A 15,162-nucleotide genomic window follows, 5' to 3' on the forward strand; every position below is an offset into this window, starting at 1 on the left:
TGCGCAATGCAATTTCTAAATTATCTAGTTCAATAGCTGGGTCAGGTTTCAACTCACCACATTTCTCAATATTTGTTCGTGTAGGAATAAAATTCAAGAAGTCTTTATTAGGACAAAATCTAAATTGTGATGATACAGCAAATTCCTTTGCAAACAGAATGTATAAACCTTGACCTAAAACGTGGGAAATGCAAATTGTTTTGTATTTCATTTTCCTACCCGAAATGCAGTGGTGATAGAAATCTGTTCCTTATCTTTGTGCAATACCCCTTTATGCGCCAGTTGTTTTTGAAAAAAAATAGTTTATGGCAGAAACTGCCCCTTAGCGGTTGTAGAAACTGGACACCCGCAATAACTGGGAGGAAAACAAAGAAATAGAATCTTAAAAGATCATTAGAAACGAAAATGCAGACCCTCGTGAAAGTGGCCAGTGAGAAATGACGCCCCTGTCCAAGGAAAAACAAAGAAATTTAATGATTGAAAAACCATTGAAATAAAAGCGAAAGCGGTCAGTTAAAAACAACTAAATATTTATATAAAAAGTCAAGTTTATATACCGCTGCGCTTTTCGTTTTTGAGATATTTTTCCGGTGTTTCGGCGACGGAGAATTTTACAAAAATTAGAATAGTAGACTTAACACCCCAACTCCCTTTCGGTAACTCCCCAACTTACTGAATTTGTAACTTCCCGGTTACCGGTACTCATTTTAATTTTGTGATAGGAATACACAAAAAATGGCAGAAGCGTCTGATAATCCAGATCCAGCCCAGCTAGTTCTATTTTGGATTTCAATGCTTTGGACATAAATGGTGAAAAAGTGGAGTTGTCAAAATACAAAGGCTATGTAACCTATATTGTTAATGTCGCGAGTCAATGAGGTTTAACTAAGGAGAACTATGCTCATCTGGCTCAACTGCACAAAAGTCATGCTGGAGAAGGTCTTCAGATTTTAGCTTTTCCATGTAGCTAATCAGTTTGGAAAGCAAGAGCCTGGCTCAAATGAGGAAATCAAAGCATTTGCCATGGAAAGAGGTGCTGAATAGGATTTGTTTTCTAAAATTAATATAAATGGTGCACAAGCTCATTCACTATATCAATTTCTCAAGTTGAAACAGAGAGTGTAGCTATATATACTGTTAAGTGTAACTTTTCATTTGAGTCCTTGTTTTGAGATTTCATGATATTTCTTCATCACTTCCTTCTCAATTTCAAAGGTCATGTGCGCCTTTTTACGACTCGCATCTGTAAGATTTGGGATACAAGGACCAGCAAAACAATGTTTTGCATCAACTATTCCTATGTCTTCTTTCGTCGGCCAATCCCATTTTAAGTGAGAAGGGTCACTTGAATTTTCTACTTTCTTGAGAAACTGCATTTCTACCTGATCAGCATTTGCTTCAACATCTTCTGCAAAAACCTTCAAAAGCTTGCCCAGTAGTAGGTTCTAGGCTTTGTCCAGAATACAGCAAAGAATTTTCCAATGTTGTGATCATCTAAATGATCAAGGGTAGAGGTAGTGTTTTCTTGGCCTTGGTGATCGGTGTTTTCTTGGCCTTGGTGATCGGTGTTTTCTTGGCCTTGGTGATCAGCGGTTTCTTTTTTATCATTGGGTTCATTAATAACTACTTGGTTTTCGTTGTCTGACTCTCCTGGGATATCTACATCTTCACCACTTCCCTCTTCTTCTGATTCAGTGTCATCACGTACCATGCCCTTAAGCATTTTTCGGAAATCATGGCCCCTGTTTTTATATTGTTTATTTTTCTTGGCTTGGCTCTTAGCCTTCTTTGCCTTTGCTTTTTGTTGTTTTGTCTTTTCTTTCGATCTCTTCTTTTCTTTTTTTTGCATTTTCCTCGTCTTCTTTTGCTTTCTTTTAGGCTGCAATTTTTGCTCGATACTCAGGACTTGTCAATACTGCTCCATTCATTGAAATTTTTTGTCTCTTTGGGGCATCTTTTCCACTTGCATCGGGGTTGTTATTGATGACATTCTTTTTTTTAAAACCTTTTCAAGACTGTCTGTCTCTTTTGGGACAAGTGTAATTGCATACTTATAACCTGGAGGTGCATTACGCTCTAATAGCTTCACGATCTCCTCTGGTTTCATTAATTGGTTGGATTGTGGTGTACTGCAGGAAGCCATCTGATCATCAAAACTTGAATAGACACTTTCCTCATCAATGGAATCTTGAAATGAACGCACAGATAAGGGTAACTTCTTTGGTGACTTATTGCATTTTGATGAGGGCGATTTGCAATTTGACACGGACACCTGTACTGCTTCATTAAAACAGTTATCTGCTTGTGAACTGTTTAGGTTAAATGCTATGTTTGATTCTTTGGTTTGATTGATTAAGATGGGAGATCCATCCTCGTCAACTGGTGATCCTTCTTCTCTCCACTTCATGTAAGAGCTTAGTTTCACTTTGTCCAGGCGAGAAACCTTATACTTTGTTTTATCTACTGGAAAAATTCCTGTAGTGTTGAAAGCAGAAATGATATTTTCATTTGTCAAGCCTTCTTTCCAAATGCTTCCAATAGATTACAAAAGGCAGATTTTTGAAGCTTCTGGCCTCCACCAGTTCTATGCACAAACTGTAATGTACTGCTCATAGTGAACCTTTAAGGAATTGAAACAGCCAGCATCTAGTGGCTGCAACACATCTGTACAATGGGCTGGCAACTTTATTAATGATATAATTTGCTTCATTGCAAAATCAATTGTAGCAGTTGACAAAAGAGTCATATGACCATCAAATGTCAACAATAGTGGTCTTGCTACTACTGACTCAGCAAATTTTCTGAACCAATGATCAAATATCTTTGTGGTCATCCAACCACTGTATCCAACCACTGTCACTTACACTAAAGTAAGTGTTTTCTAGAGCATCTGCTCCTAACCATGTCGATTAAAGATTCTTTCCCCTAAAAATGATGAGGAGGTCCAGTGAAGTACCATCAGCACAGCACACAGCCAAGACTGTTGTATTTTCCCTGTTTGAGCCATTTGTAACTTGAATACATTTCTTGCCAATCTCACCCACTTACTTACATTTTGAGGGATCAAAAATTGGTATATGACAAAAGGATTAGAGGTTACATTCTTCCAGGCTAATTGCATCTGCCCTTCCTTCTTAAGGCTCAACTTATGGCGCTTCAAGAATGACCTTGTCCAGTCATGACCTGGCATATTATCCTTGAAACATGTCTTTAAGTTTTTCATAACAACAAAGTCTTGGACTATTTGTCTGAGCTCTATAAGTGTTGGACCAAAGCCTGAAAAATCGAAATCGAAATGGAGTATACTTACAGAGGGAGTTGCAAAGTTGGGGAGTTAGTGAGTTGCGATGCAGCGAGTTGGAGAGTCGCATCTACCATCTTTTTTTTTTTTTTAATTTACCGGTTTGCTGACAGATCCGAAAAAATAAGGCCAATTCTAGCTTTGAGTAACCCGGGGTCCACAATCTAGCGTAGAGCAGTTCAACCTCCTCCCCAATGTCTTTTTTACTTATTGTGGTCGCAAATTGGTCATGACATAATTGGTAAGATCTGGAAAAATAAATAGCATTGACAAAGCTCTGATTCATATCACCCAGACATACAATCGCATGTCTGAATGATTTGAATCAGAGTAAGATGTAAACTCCTGGGAAACATAAACTGCATAGCTATTCCTGTTGCAAATCTGCTGAAGTCGTAGAGAGCGTAATTTGCATCTCTTGCCCTCGTGTTTTTCCATTTCGATTGACTTCTTGAGGGGTTAAGACGTAGAGACCAAAACACAATTTACACATTGACTAATCAATATGTCACTTTTTATTGATTTAACAAATGAGGAGAACAAGGTAAGCTTGCTATTGTCAGCCTAATTAAACGATAAGCTAATGGGATGTATTTAGCCAAAATTTTGATAGGACGTTTTGATGCAACATACTATTTTCCGGTTACATTTAGAATACCTTGATCATTTTGTCAGACGACGAATCTTCATCTGATACCATCGGCCGCCACAAAAAAAGACAAAAATTGAAAAGTAAGTGAATATTGTATTGTGTAGGATTCGTACCTACACATTGTTTTCTAAAAAACTAGGGTTTCAGGTACCGTAAATCGCCGAATCGCTAAAAGCTGTAATATAGGGGTTAATTAACGAGGTTGGGGGTTAATTACGCTAAAAACTTTTAGACTAAATGCTTTTGAGTTAGCCAGGCGAAGTTTCTTGTAAAAATATGTTTTACACGTCAAATAAAAGTCGAATAAATGTAGAAAAAAATTAACACACTGTTGTTTACATATACAAGATTTTATGAACGAAGCTTTTCGTAAAAACATTTCAAGCATAAAAATTAGTACGTGTGCTGCACAGTTTCTAATATTCTTCCTCCACACCATACACACAGACTATCTAAAAAAAATAAATCACAAACAGAAATAAAAGTAAACATTTTTTTAGACAAAATGACAACGTAGTTAATGATTGTATGGATATATCCAATAGCTCAATGGAATCATTTCTTGCCAAACCCGCATTTGGGTGAGTTAAGATGTTTCGTATACATCGTTATTTACAAGAACTTAGTTTTCCGAATTAGATTGTGCAGATACAAGCAGTAGTGACGTCGATGATGATATTCAAATAATAAGTTTGATAAACAACAACAGAAAGCACAGTGCAACATATTTTGATACTTCACCACATCATCCAAGAACCAGTACCCCAAGGTAAAATTAAGTTATTGTTTTTTATTAAATATTTTGAATTCCTAGTAACTTTCAGGACGAATTAAGCAACAATTTAAAAACATATTTACATTAAAATGGCTTTTTAAAAACAATTTCCAGGTCCTTTCTGTATAACCTAAAAAATTTGTTCAAGTAACTATATATAAAATTTTTAATTGATTTAGATCTGAAATACAAAATTTCCAAATTTGAAAGCCTACCAAGATTTTATCAATAGACAAGAGAGGTATTGTTATCTATATTTTAAATTAATCAAATTGATTTCGTAAAGAAGCCATGGTGCTAACAAGTACACAGTTCTTTTCTCTTTTTTTTCAGTTTATATCCTGAGATGCCTATACATGAAGTTGTACATAAAGTTGAGAAGGAGAATATAGATACATGTGACAGGTAATTTTTTGTGAAGTACATTTTTCTGTGTTATTGCTAATTTTTTTTTTGTTTAAGGTACTTTTGTTTTAATCATTGTTTTTAAAACATGTATATCAAATTAACTTACAGGGCTATGGTAGACAGTTTCAAAATTGGAAACAAGGTATACCTACCAATTGAAATTTGGGATGACATACCAATCAATGATGTCCAATTTCTGCCACATAACATCGATGGCAAGAAAATATTCTATTTACCATTCAACCCTTTGGATAGAATGGCCTCCACAATTGACGGACGACCATGGCAGAAATATGTTGTTTCTAAAAGAAAAGATTTTCATGGCTTAAGACGATTAGCCAAATGCAAAGGCAGTTACAAATGTTTGAACAACAACTGCAGTTATTTAAAAGAATTCAACGAAAGTAATAGACATCACTTTAAGGGTATTAAATGTGTCCATTGTAAACTAGAAGGGGAATTGGTTGCCTGTGAAGCAAGGAAAATATGGGAGTTCTATGATAACAACAAAGTTAGGGTCTACCATTATGGTAATCACTCGTGTGTTTGCAAGCCTCTCCTGGATACAGCAAGAACAAATAACATCATTGATCAATTCAATGACAATCCCAAATTAAAACCATGTCAACTAGCAAGCACAGTTTTATGTAAAGCAATGACAGAAGGGGAGTGGGACAAATTGGATGAAATATCTATGTCCTTGGTAGATGTTCAAAAAACCAACAACTTAAAGAAGAAAGCAATGAAAGAAATACAGCCTTATGGACACTCCATAGGTATGCTCTATTTTGCATGTATACAAATTCACCAATTGAGTAAATATTTGCAAAATTCAAAATATAATGTTTTAAGGTACATAAATTTACTTTTTACTTTTACATATAGCTGTATCAATTCTCAAAACAGCTAGAGACAAAAGGGACAAGTTCTTGATATATCAACTAAATGATCGGAAATTCAATGGTGAACCAACCTTTGTATTTAAAACAAGTGAATTCAAGTTAAAATTGATCAAAGATATGGACCGTTTTGGAGATAAAGTTTTATCAACTGAGTATGCACACATTGATGGGAAAGAGAACAGATGTTTACACTTCACAACCCTTGTTCTCAGCGTATACCATCCTTTCTTACGTAAACAAATCCCATTTGCAATAATGGAGTGCGAAGGCGAGTCAACAACAGCAGTCAAAATTTTTTGGCAATTAGTGGATAAAGCATTGTCAGAAATTCAACAAGCCAGAAAAGTTCAACCCTTGTGGTTTAATAAGTGATGAAGCTGGAGCATTTTGGAAAGCCGCATCTGAAACCTTCCACCCAGATATTGTGGCCAACGGTGTCAGTTGTGAATTTCACTTCAAGGAAAATGTAAACAGACACTTAAAGGCACTAGGTAAAATTTTCTTATTTATCTTTCATACTTATTTACCTGATGCTTAAAAGGAAAAATGTACAGAGAATCTTAACCTCATTTCTGGGACATGTGTAAATTATTCCATTATATTTCTTTTCATACAGCTGATTCCATCTGGCAAATCTGAACGAAATATGTAAGCACATCGTTTGGATATTGCTTAACATCTATGGTTGTTTACCCAACAACATTATCCTGCATCAACGAAGATACACCTCTCAAGAATTGGAATTCCTGCAAGAAAATGAAATAAAACAAGTCCCTGAAAGTATTAAGTATCAGAATGCAAACAAAGACGTAAATGTAAGTGGCCCAAAAACAACTAGCAAAATGGAAGAAATATTTCAGAAGCATCCAGCCAACAAAACGAAACAAGACTGGAAAATTACGAAGCTTAAAAAGCAGAAAGGGAAAGCCCCAAAATGTAAAAAATGTGGTAACCTCATATTAGTAGGACAATTGCATGTAGTAACAAGTGGATTGTATGTACCAGATGGTAAGGAGTTTGCCTATAAAATAATAAATAATAGCATTCATGTAAATAAATTACATACATCTAGCTAGATAGATACATTTTAAAACAGTCATGATTTAGCAGCTGAGCCAGCTGACTTTTAGTACGTTTTAAAAATCCTTTTCTTTCTTACTTATGTATAGTTTTTTTTGTTATATAATATATATTTATATTTATATGTTTTTATTGGTATAGCTATATATATATTGTTTAAAACAGTTGTAGCTAGCTAGCAAGCTTGCTTTTTTTGTTTATATAAAACGGATTAACCTTGTTAATCTTACCTTGGAGGCTAGCTTCATGTGGTTAATTTCTTCCCCTTTTGTCCATTTGAACTTGAAAACTTGAAAAATACATTGAAGTTTTAAGAAACCACGCACCTTTACTCTCTGGATCGCAAAGTGGAATGAAACAGCATGGTCACAGCGCACGGGAAAAACCGACTGGTTGCACTTACGCAGGTAAATTGTTTTAAAATTCGTAAATCTTTTCAGCGTGAAATTAGCCAACGAAATCGAGTTCGCCGGACAAATAAATCGGCGATCGTACATTTTTGCAACTCCCTGCCCCCTAACGTGCAACTCCCTAACTCCCCAACTTTGCGAAAATTTCCTAAATTCATTGAAATGTGATACTTCTTAGCTGTTTTATACACCGTCGCCCCGTTCTTAACTTTATCTACAGCAGTGTTAATAGAGGCTTCAGTGTATAGTTTGTGTTTTGGTCTATATGACCTAACCATTTTAGAAAGTTTGTTGATTTACTTAATAATATGCAATTATATAGTTAGTAATCTAAAATGAATAGAAGTAAATAATTATTTTACACCTACCATCTCCAATTTTACCATTATTACTGTAGTGGGGTAAAAAAAATAAACATTGGGTAATTAAAAATATATTATTTTTTTACCCCATTTATCAAAAAAATTGGGGTAAAAAAACCATAGTCATTCCAGAATAACAGCCTACTCAGAGTAAAATCAATATATACCAAGTAACACCCTATGATACTTGTATTATGACAGCATTAACAAAACTTTAAACCAAGTCTACCAAAAAGCTGAAATAAAAAGTTAATGCATGTGGTTTGAAAGTCATAATTTTTCAAACATCCAAAGTTAAATAATCATAAATTAAAAACTAACCTTGAAAACTTAATACTTGGCTGACTATATATATGTATATATATATATATGCAGAGGTTACAGTTTTTTGAATTGGGTTTATACGGGGAACATTTTTTGATAATTTTCCATCGAATTTTTGGTGTTTCTTTGTTCTTCTTCAATCGCCATACTTCTTTTGATAAAGCTGTATCATTCATGTATCATTCTGTGTTGAATGATTTCTTGGTTTGCGTAACGTTTTTTAAATGCCACTTCGCTAATGCCAATATAATTTGCCTCATACCGTGGATTTTCTTCAGACATCAGATTAGCTTAGTAAACAATGCATGGTGTTAGGCATTGGTGGTTTAAGGGACATAGTTCTTTTTTGATGCAGTTGCAGTTGTGTTCTTTTTGGGAAGGTTTGGTGTTAATAATGTTTTTATTATGGGCATCTATGTGTTGTTTCATGTTAGGCACGCAACTGTAACTTACTTTGACATTGTTTCGGTTAAATATTTTGTGATACTTGTGTTTTCGAGTGAAATGTTTGTTGATTAGCGATAAAAATTGCTTTGCGATTCTTGTTTTAACATTTACGCTGTAGGGGGGATTAAACCAAATTATATTTCTTTTTCTGTTTTTTCTGTTATTGTTTTTTTGTTTGTTTGTGTATGTAAGTTTTTTGGAATAACCTGAGTTTTTGAGCGCTTGTTCGTAGTAAGGTGTAGATTGGTAAAATATTTTTTCGTTTCCAGACAGTAGTGAAAGTCGTTCTTCTAAGGCTATTGGAACTTGTTTAATAATTAAAGGTGGATGGTTAGATTCTACGTTTATGTAACTGGTTTCGTCATTAGGTTTACGGTAAGGTTTATAGGTTCCGTTGTTTAAGTTGAAGGTACAATCCAAATAGTTTACAATTTTCATGTTACTCTGGATTGTTATTGATAATCCACATTCTTTAAATGTTTTTTGGATGTCTTTCTTAATTTTCTCTAGTTGTGGTCCACTTTTCTGCTTAAACACGGCTAATCCATCGTCTCTATACAAACCAATATCGCTTTTTTTGTATTTCTTAGCTACAAGATTTAGTATGTACGTTCCTACAAGTTCACAGGTTTCGGCACCATCATATGCGCCCATTGTAACGTCAAATAAACCACTGTTCGATTTAATCCATGTGTCATTACCGGTAAACAATAAAGATTTTTTTGAATGTTTTATGATTTCTTCATCTTTTTTAGAGATTTTGACAATTGTCTTGGCAAACGTTAATGCTTATATAGATATATATATATATCTATATTATATATATCTTATATATATCTTATATATATCTTATATATATCTATATATATATAGATATGGATATAGATATAGATATGGATATAGATATAGATATGGATATAGATATGGATATAGATATGGATATAGATATGGATATAGATATGGATATAGATATGGATATAGAGATAGATATAGAGATAGATATAGATATAGATATATAGATATATAGATATATAGATATATAGATATATAGATAGATATATAGATAGATAGATAGATAGATATATAGATATATAGATATATAGATATATAGATATATAGATATATATAGATAGATATAGATAGATATAGATATAGATATAGATATAGATATAGATAGATATATATAAAAAAACTTTACAGGTGCATCTTATGCTTATGGATTTACAGCACATATAGTCGTTTAATTTTTCTTGTGGATAATAAAATTCAATTTTTTCTACTAAATAGACGGGGAGACCTGGTGTTGAAAAGTCTGGATAAGAAACTTAAACTGTGCCACCATTTATGTGGAGCGCTTTAGTAGAAGTTTGCAGTATATCATAAATAGTGTGAAGCACACACACACAGCATTAAGGTGTTTTAGGTTAATATATTTTTCCAAAAATAACTTTCCTGCAAATATACAGTTTACATGTTGTGTCATCATAGCGAATTTTCTCAAAATATTTGCCGAAAAACTTAAAATATGAATTGTAATCCAGGGTGAGCGCTTAGTACAGGTAAACGATGTCGCACATCCACATAGGTTTAATACATTTTCTAAAAAACTATATTGCAACCTCAGTTTAAAAATAAGCAGTGGAAACAGTCTGGTGTTACCCAGTCCAGCTAAAAATCAAACTGCAGTATATATATATATATATATATGTTTATTTTGTACAACCAGTTTTCATGACAGTAGGATGAAAAAGCTCTTATTCCAAACTGAACAGAAACTTCAAAAGTATAGCAATAAACAACTAGAGCCGGGCTTAAAAGGATTCCTGCATTGAAAATGTTATTTTGTATGTTATAGAGAATAAAAAAATGTTAAAAATCTTTCTTCATTCTCAAGTTTATGCCAGCAAAATTGGTAGTTTTATCCCAGCTAAGTAGTTAATTTTATGCTAGCTTTGTATAGCTAGTTTTATGCCAGTTTTACGCTACCTATATGTTTACATACTTGCTCTATTTTATGCCATCTAAAAGCCTTAGAAGTGTTTTTTTTTTGCTGTTGGAAAGGTGAATAATCTTAAAAAACGTAATAAGACAGTACAGCTATCCGCTATCAAACTGTTCAAACTTCTTTAAAAAAGGTAGCAAGTTAGCGTTATATTTCTCACCGGAACGGTGGTTCACACAAACACGAGTTGTGGAACATGTGTGTGAGCTTTCCAGTGCATAATCTTCATTCCCACATCCAGAAAAAGCACAATGTCTAGCCATGTTTTATATTCGAAGACTGTAGTCGACTGTTGAATACGTTTTGTTTACATACGAAAATGTAGATTAGTACCGAGGTCCCACGCGGTAATTATGTATTTTACAGAACAAGCTGAAATCGGAGAATGGTGTATTAAATGGAATTTTACCAAATTCCTTTGTGCTACGACAAAGCCCCTGTCTTGCGTTAAAGACATTGAAAAAGAACTTAAAAAATAAATTATTTATGTTTTATCATTTTTTCTTAGTTTTTGATTTATGGTATTAGCTATATAGTTAATTATTTAAAATTACTTCTTTATTTAGGAATTAATTTAATTTTTTTTTCATATAAAATAACATATATTTGGGTGTGAGGAAATTGTCTTTTAAGTCCTAGCTTCTCAATTTTAAAATGTCCATGTTCGAATTTTTGTCCTTCATATTTGTTTTGCATTTTTTTTATTATTGCACTATATTGAAATAGATATACATATATATATTTTTCATGTCCTCAAAAATTATTCATTATATAGGTTGCATTTGGTGTTGGTGATATTTAATGACGGTTTAGCCATATCCTTGTTTTCAAGTTGGCTTCACTTGATTATCTTAACATAGTGCAGATATGTGTAGTTGATATCCATTTGTTGCACCAAAACATGTCGTATAAAAACTTGTGTTCTTATTTGCTTTCATTCCTTTGTGTATTGAACACCTTTTACAATAAGATTACAATAAAAGATTGTTTTCAGTAAAATGACAACATGCAACGATGTAGTTATTGTTGATGCATATCGCACACCAGTTGGAAAGTTTAATGGTTGTTTCGCACCCTTAAAAGCTCATGACCTGGGTGCAGAAGTCATTCGAAAACTACTTGACACATGTGCTGTGAAAGCAGATGATGTATCGGAAGTTATTTTAGGACAGGCCCTCACTGCTGGTATGTTGTTCTTAGCATGCTTTGTTGCACATTTTTAAGTAATTTTTTGCCACAATATTTTAAAGTACTGTTATTGTTTGCTTGTGGGTCTATGGCAATGTTAATAGAAGTTTTTCATTTAGAACTCAGCATGGGTGTTTACCATGTTTGAGCAGTTTCTGTAGTATTTAAAGTACACACACTGCACATTAGTCGTGCTGCAACGCCACATTTCATTTTTGCCTAAATTGTTCGGGGCAGAATTTTAATTTCAGTCTGGGATAGTATTTTACAAAATTGTAATTTGATGTAGTTATTTATCAGAAAAAGGCTTGTTATCTGTTTGAAGAACTCTTAGGAGTGGCTTGTGTATCCAAACTTGAACCTTAGTTGCAACTTTTTATTAAAGTCTGTTAAAATTTATTTGGCTCCGAATCTTATCCTTACCCCATGCAATAGAAACTAAACCTGAAATCCAATGAAAATAATTATAAATTATCTCGGTGATATACTTATAGGTCAGGGGCAAAATCCAGCTCGACAAGCGTCCGTTAAAGCTGGCTTACCATACTCTGTTCCGGCTTACTCAGTTGGTTTTCTCTGCGGTTCTGGACTTAAAGCAGTTGTTAATGGTTACCAAACGCTAAAATGTGGGGATGCACGTGTTGTGATTGCCGGTGGACAAGAAAGTATGTCCAATGTTAGTGCACGTTATATGAGTCTAAAAATATTTAGGTTTATTTTGTTTTAAACATAAACTATTAAGAAGTAATATTTATAAGATGAAGAAAGCTTTATGAATTATGTTTTAGGCACCACACTGCGTCCACATGAGAGATGGCATGCGTTTTGGTAACGTTAACCTGGTGGACAGTATGTTAACAGATGGCTTAGTGGATGTTTTCTACAACTATCACATGGGAATTACCGGTAGAATTAGCTTATCCTGTCAATGTTCTCTCTTTATCAACTTTTATGTTCCAAACTAATTTTCCGCCCTTTTCCCGCCCCTTACAAGTTCGGGATAGAGAAAGTCCACTTAAAATTTTTTTTTTATCACAATCACAAAAAATCTATGAGAAAAGATATAACATTGTACATTTTTATGACGCATGCATATTTAATAATGCGTCAATTATTTTCGTTTTTTCAAAAAGCAGGACAATCTAATTGGGAATTAGTATTATTGTGACATGACATTTTGATAATTTTTGTTTGTTAAGAATTTATCAGTGTATTGTTCAAATACCGTGATAAATTGTGTACTGAAGTTTTTTTGAAAGTATACCATCAAAGAGTGCTTGATAAAGGTTCGTTAACGATTTAACAATGATAAATTACTACCAATCTATGCTTTTGCCAAATCATGTTTTTTTTTTGTTTTTTTTTTTTTTGGGGGGGGGGTATTTTGACCAATTCGGCTTTTAAAGACAACCATACGCAGCACCCCTGAAAATTTTAGGAAGCCAGGTCGACTTATTAGGAGCAAATTTTAACAGGGTGTAATATCTCTGAATTTGTCCATTTTAGCTGAGAACGTTGCAAGACAATGGAATATATCAAGAGAAGAACAAGATACATTCTCTGCTGACAGTCAAAGAAAAGTTGCTGAAGCACAAAAAAACGGATTTTATGCTAATGAAATTGCGGCTGTTACTATAACTAAACGAAAAGGTGCACATTTTGTATCTTGTATTTCAGAAATTGTTCATGATATCATTTCGACAAACGACGTTTTAACCCTGGAAAATGAAATTTTGATATTATCCTTGTTTTCTCTGTACCTTGGTCCACGTTCTTAAAAATGTTAAAATGTTCTGCAATTGTTCTTGAGTTTATAAAAAGTTCGGTTGGCCATTAACCAGTTGATTTTTGGTTTATGATTTACAATTTATTTAATAGAGACAACTACTTTTTCCACCGATGAATTCCCTACGCCTAACACTTCGACTCAAGTGCTGTCGAAACTGAGACTAGCTTTCGTAAAAGACGGTACAGGCAGCGTAACAGCTGGAAACGCCTCTGGTGTAAATGACGGAGCGGCAGCATGTCTACTTACAACAGTTGAAGAAGCGAGAAAGTTATCGTTAAAAAAATCCCTCGCTAGAATAGTATCTTGGGCTCAAGTAGGTATTGATCCGTCAATAATGGGGACTGCTCCGATCGAAGCCGTGAGAAAAGCTGTAAGTTATGTCATGACGAATACTATTTGACGAATAATATACTTGATGGAATATTAAGAACTTCGGCAGAAATAAAAGTATTGAAAAGTAGGTTTAAAGTAATGTGTGTATTTTTTAGGTCGCAAAGGCCGGGTGGCAACTTGAAAATGTGGATTTATTCGAGTTAAATGAAGCGTTTGCGGCTCAGTCCATTGCAGTTATTAAAGAGTTAAAAATTCCTATAGAAAAAGTAATAGTTTTTCTGGTTTGATTTTGTCATGGCGTTATAATTGAGGTTTATACGCTAATTTATTCATTCATTCTTAGGTAAATGTGAATGGAGGCTCAATAGGCATTGGCCACCCCATCGGCGCCTCTGGTTGTCGCATTCTAGTCACCTTACTTCACGCTATGAAAAGATTAAGTAAAAGAAAAGGTGTGGCTGCTCTTTGTATTGGCGGCGGGATGGGAATTGCGATGTGTGTGGAACAATGCGACTAGAATGTAAACATTATTTGAACGTTGTAACCTAATTTCAACATTTGGAATTAGAATATTAATTTTAAAAAATCGTATACATACATTTACAAACAATCAACCACGGAATTTATTTTACGATTATTTATTAACAGCAGGTGGATTTGGGATATGCTTGATGTTTTTACTTTTTGATCGCCTGTAGTATGAGTTTGTTTTCTTCTTTATGGAGAGATTTTTGCAACGCGAATTACAAATAAGCACACATATCAGAATATTGAAAATGTCTCCCTTTACCAAGTAAGGAAATACAAAAATTGTGGCGATAGGGAAGGTAAACAAGACAAATCCTACGGAGACAAGAAAAGCAAAAATAAATGTAGTCTTCTCGATCTTCTTTGGTGCAATGTTTACACGACATACTCGTAGTAGTTCTCGTATCTTTTTTAAAAATCGTGCGCTTTTAAGTTTTTTTAGCGATAATACGATGTAAATAAAACATAACAAGAAGCCGTAACAAAATATAATCAAACCGAAAAGTCTATCTTCTGATTCTTTTTCGTCAAAATTGTTGTCATGAGCCTGGTACACGGTCAATGCTCCCCTGTAAGTGCTGTAAGAATCCACGTGCATGTCAAGCATATTAACATGTTTTCGCGAGTAAGGATGACTTTGTAGCGAAAAGAGAAGAGTACT

General features: G+C 33.9%; 3 protein-coding genes and 1 long non-coding RNA gene across 5 annotated transcripts; 2 read left to right on the forward strand and 2 right to left on the reverse strand.

The window, feature by feature from the left end:
• The first annotated feature begins 710 nt into the window (after positions 1 to 710).
• LOC130644996 (uncharacterized) lies at positions 711 to 6,958 on the forward strand. 2 transcript variants are annotated; one of them, XM_057450824.1, is made up of 7 exons: positions 711 to 1,033; positions 4,454 to 4,722; positions 4,908 to 4,969; positions 5,062 to 5,133; positions 5,245 to 5,912; positions 6,022 to 6,529; positions 6,655 to 6,958. In XM_057450824.1, the coding sequence occupies exons 4-6, from the start codon at positions 5,075 to 5,077 to the stop codon at positions 6,408 to 6,410; spliced, it is 1,116 nt and encodes a 371-aa protein (XP_057306807.1). In that variant the 5' UTR covers positions 711 to 1,033; positions 4,454 to 4,722; positions 4,908 to 4,969; positions 5,062 to 5,074; the 3' UTR covers positions 6,411 to 6,529; positions 6,655 to 6,958. The 2 variants fall into 2 exon arrangements, with proteins under 2 accessions (XP_057306807.1, XP_057306806.1); XM_057450823.1 differs by lacking the exon at positions 711 to 1,033 and adding an exon at positions 2,342 to 4,033.
• On the reverse strand, positions 1,421 to 1,849 carry LOC130646001 (ring-infected erythrocyte surface antigen-like). Its single transcript, XM_057452132.1, has one exon. It carries the CDS (start codon positions 1,847 to 1,849, stop codon positions 1,421 to 1,423), a length of 429 nt encoding a protein of 142 aa, XP_057308115.1.
• LOC130644997 (uncharacterized) lies at positions 5,005 to 7,421 on the reverse strand. The gene is made up of 2 exons (XR_008982666.1): positions 7,349 to 7,421; positions 5,005 to 5,438 (listed from the first exon to the last, which is right to left on the reverse strand). It is a non-coding gene; the product is annotated as an uncharacterized LOC130644997 (long non-coding RNA).
• Positions 7,422 to 11,379: 3,958 nt separating this feature from the next.
• LOC130644995 (acetyl-CoA acetyltransferase, cytosolic-like) lies at positions 11,380 to 14,638 on the forward strand. Its single transcript, XM_057450821.1, has 7 exons — positions 11,380 to 11,848; positions 12,346 to 12,527; positions 12,640 to 12,757; positions 13,358 to 13,501; positions 13,730 to 14,010; positions 14,129 to 14,239; positions 14,317 to 14,638. The coding sequence occupies exons 1-7, from the start codon at positions 11,662 to 11,664 to the stop codon at positions 14,488 to 14,490; spliced, it is 1,197 nt and encodes a 398-aa protein (XP_057306804.1). The 5' UTR covers positions 11,380 to 11,661; the 3' UTR covers positions 14,491 to 14,638.
• The last annotated feature ends 524 nt before the right edge of the window (positions 14,639 to 15,162 follow it).

This window comes from Hydractinia symbiolongicarpus, chromosome 5, assembly GCF_029227915.1.
Source record: "Hydractinia symbiolongicarpus strain clone_291-10 chromosome 5, HSymV2.1, whole genome shotgun sequence".
NCBI classification, from domain to species: Eukaryota; Metazoa; Cnidaria; class Hydrozoa; order Anthoathecata; family Hydractiniidae; genus Hydractinia; species Hydractinia symbiolongicarpus.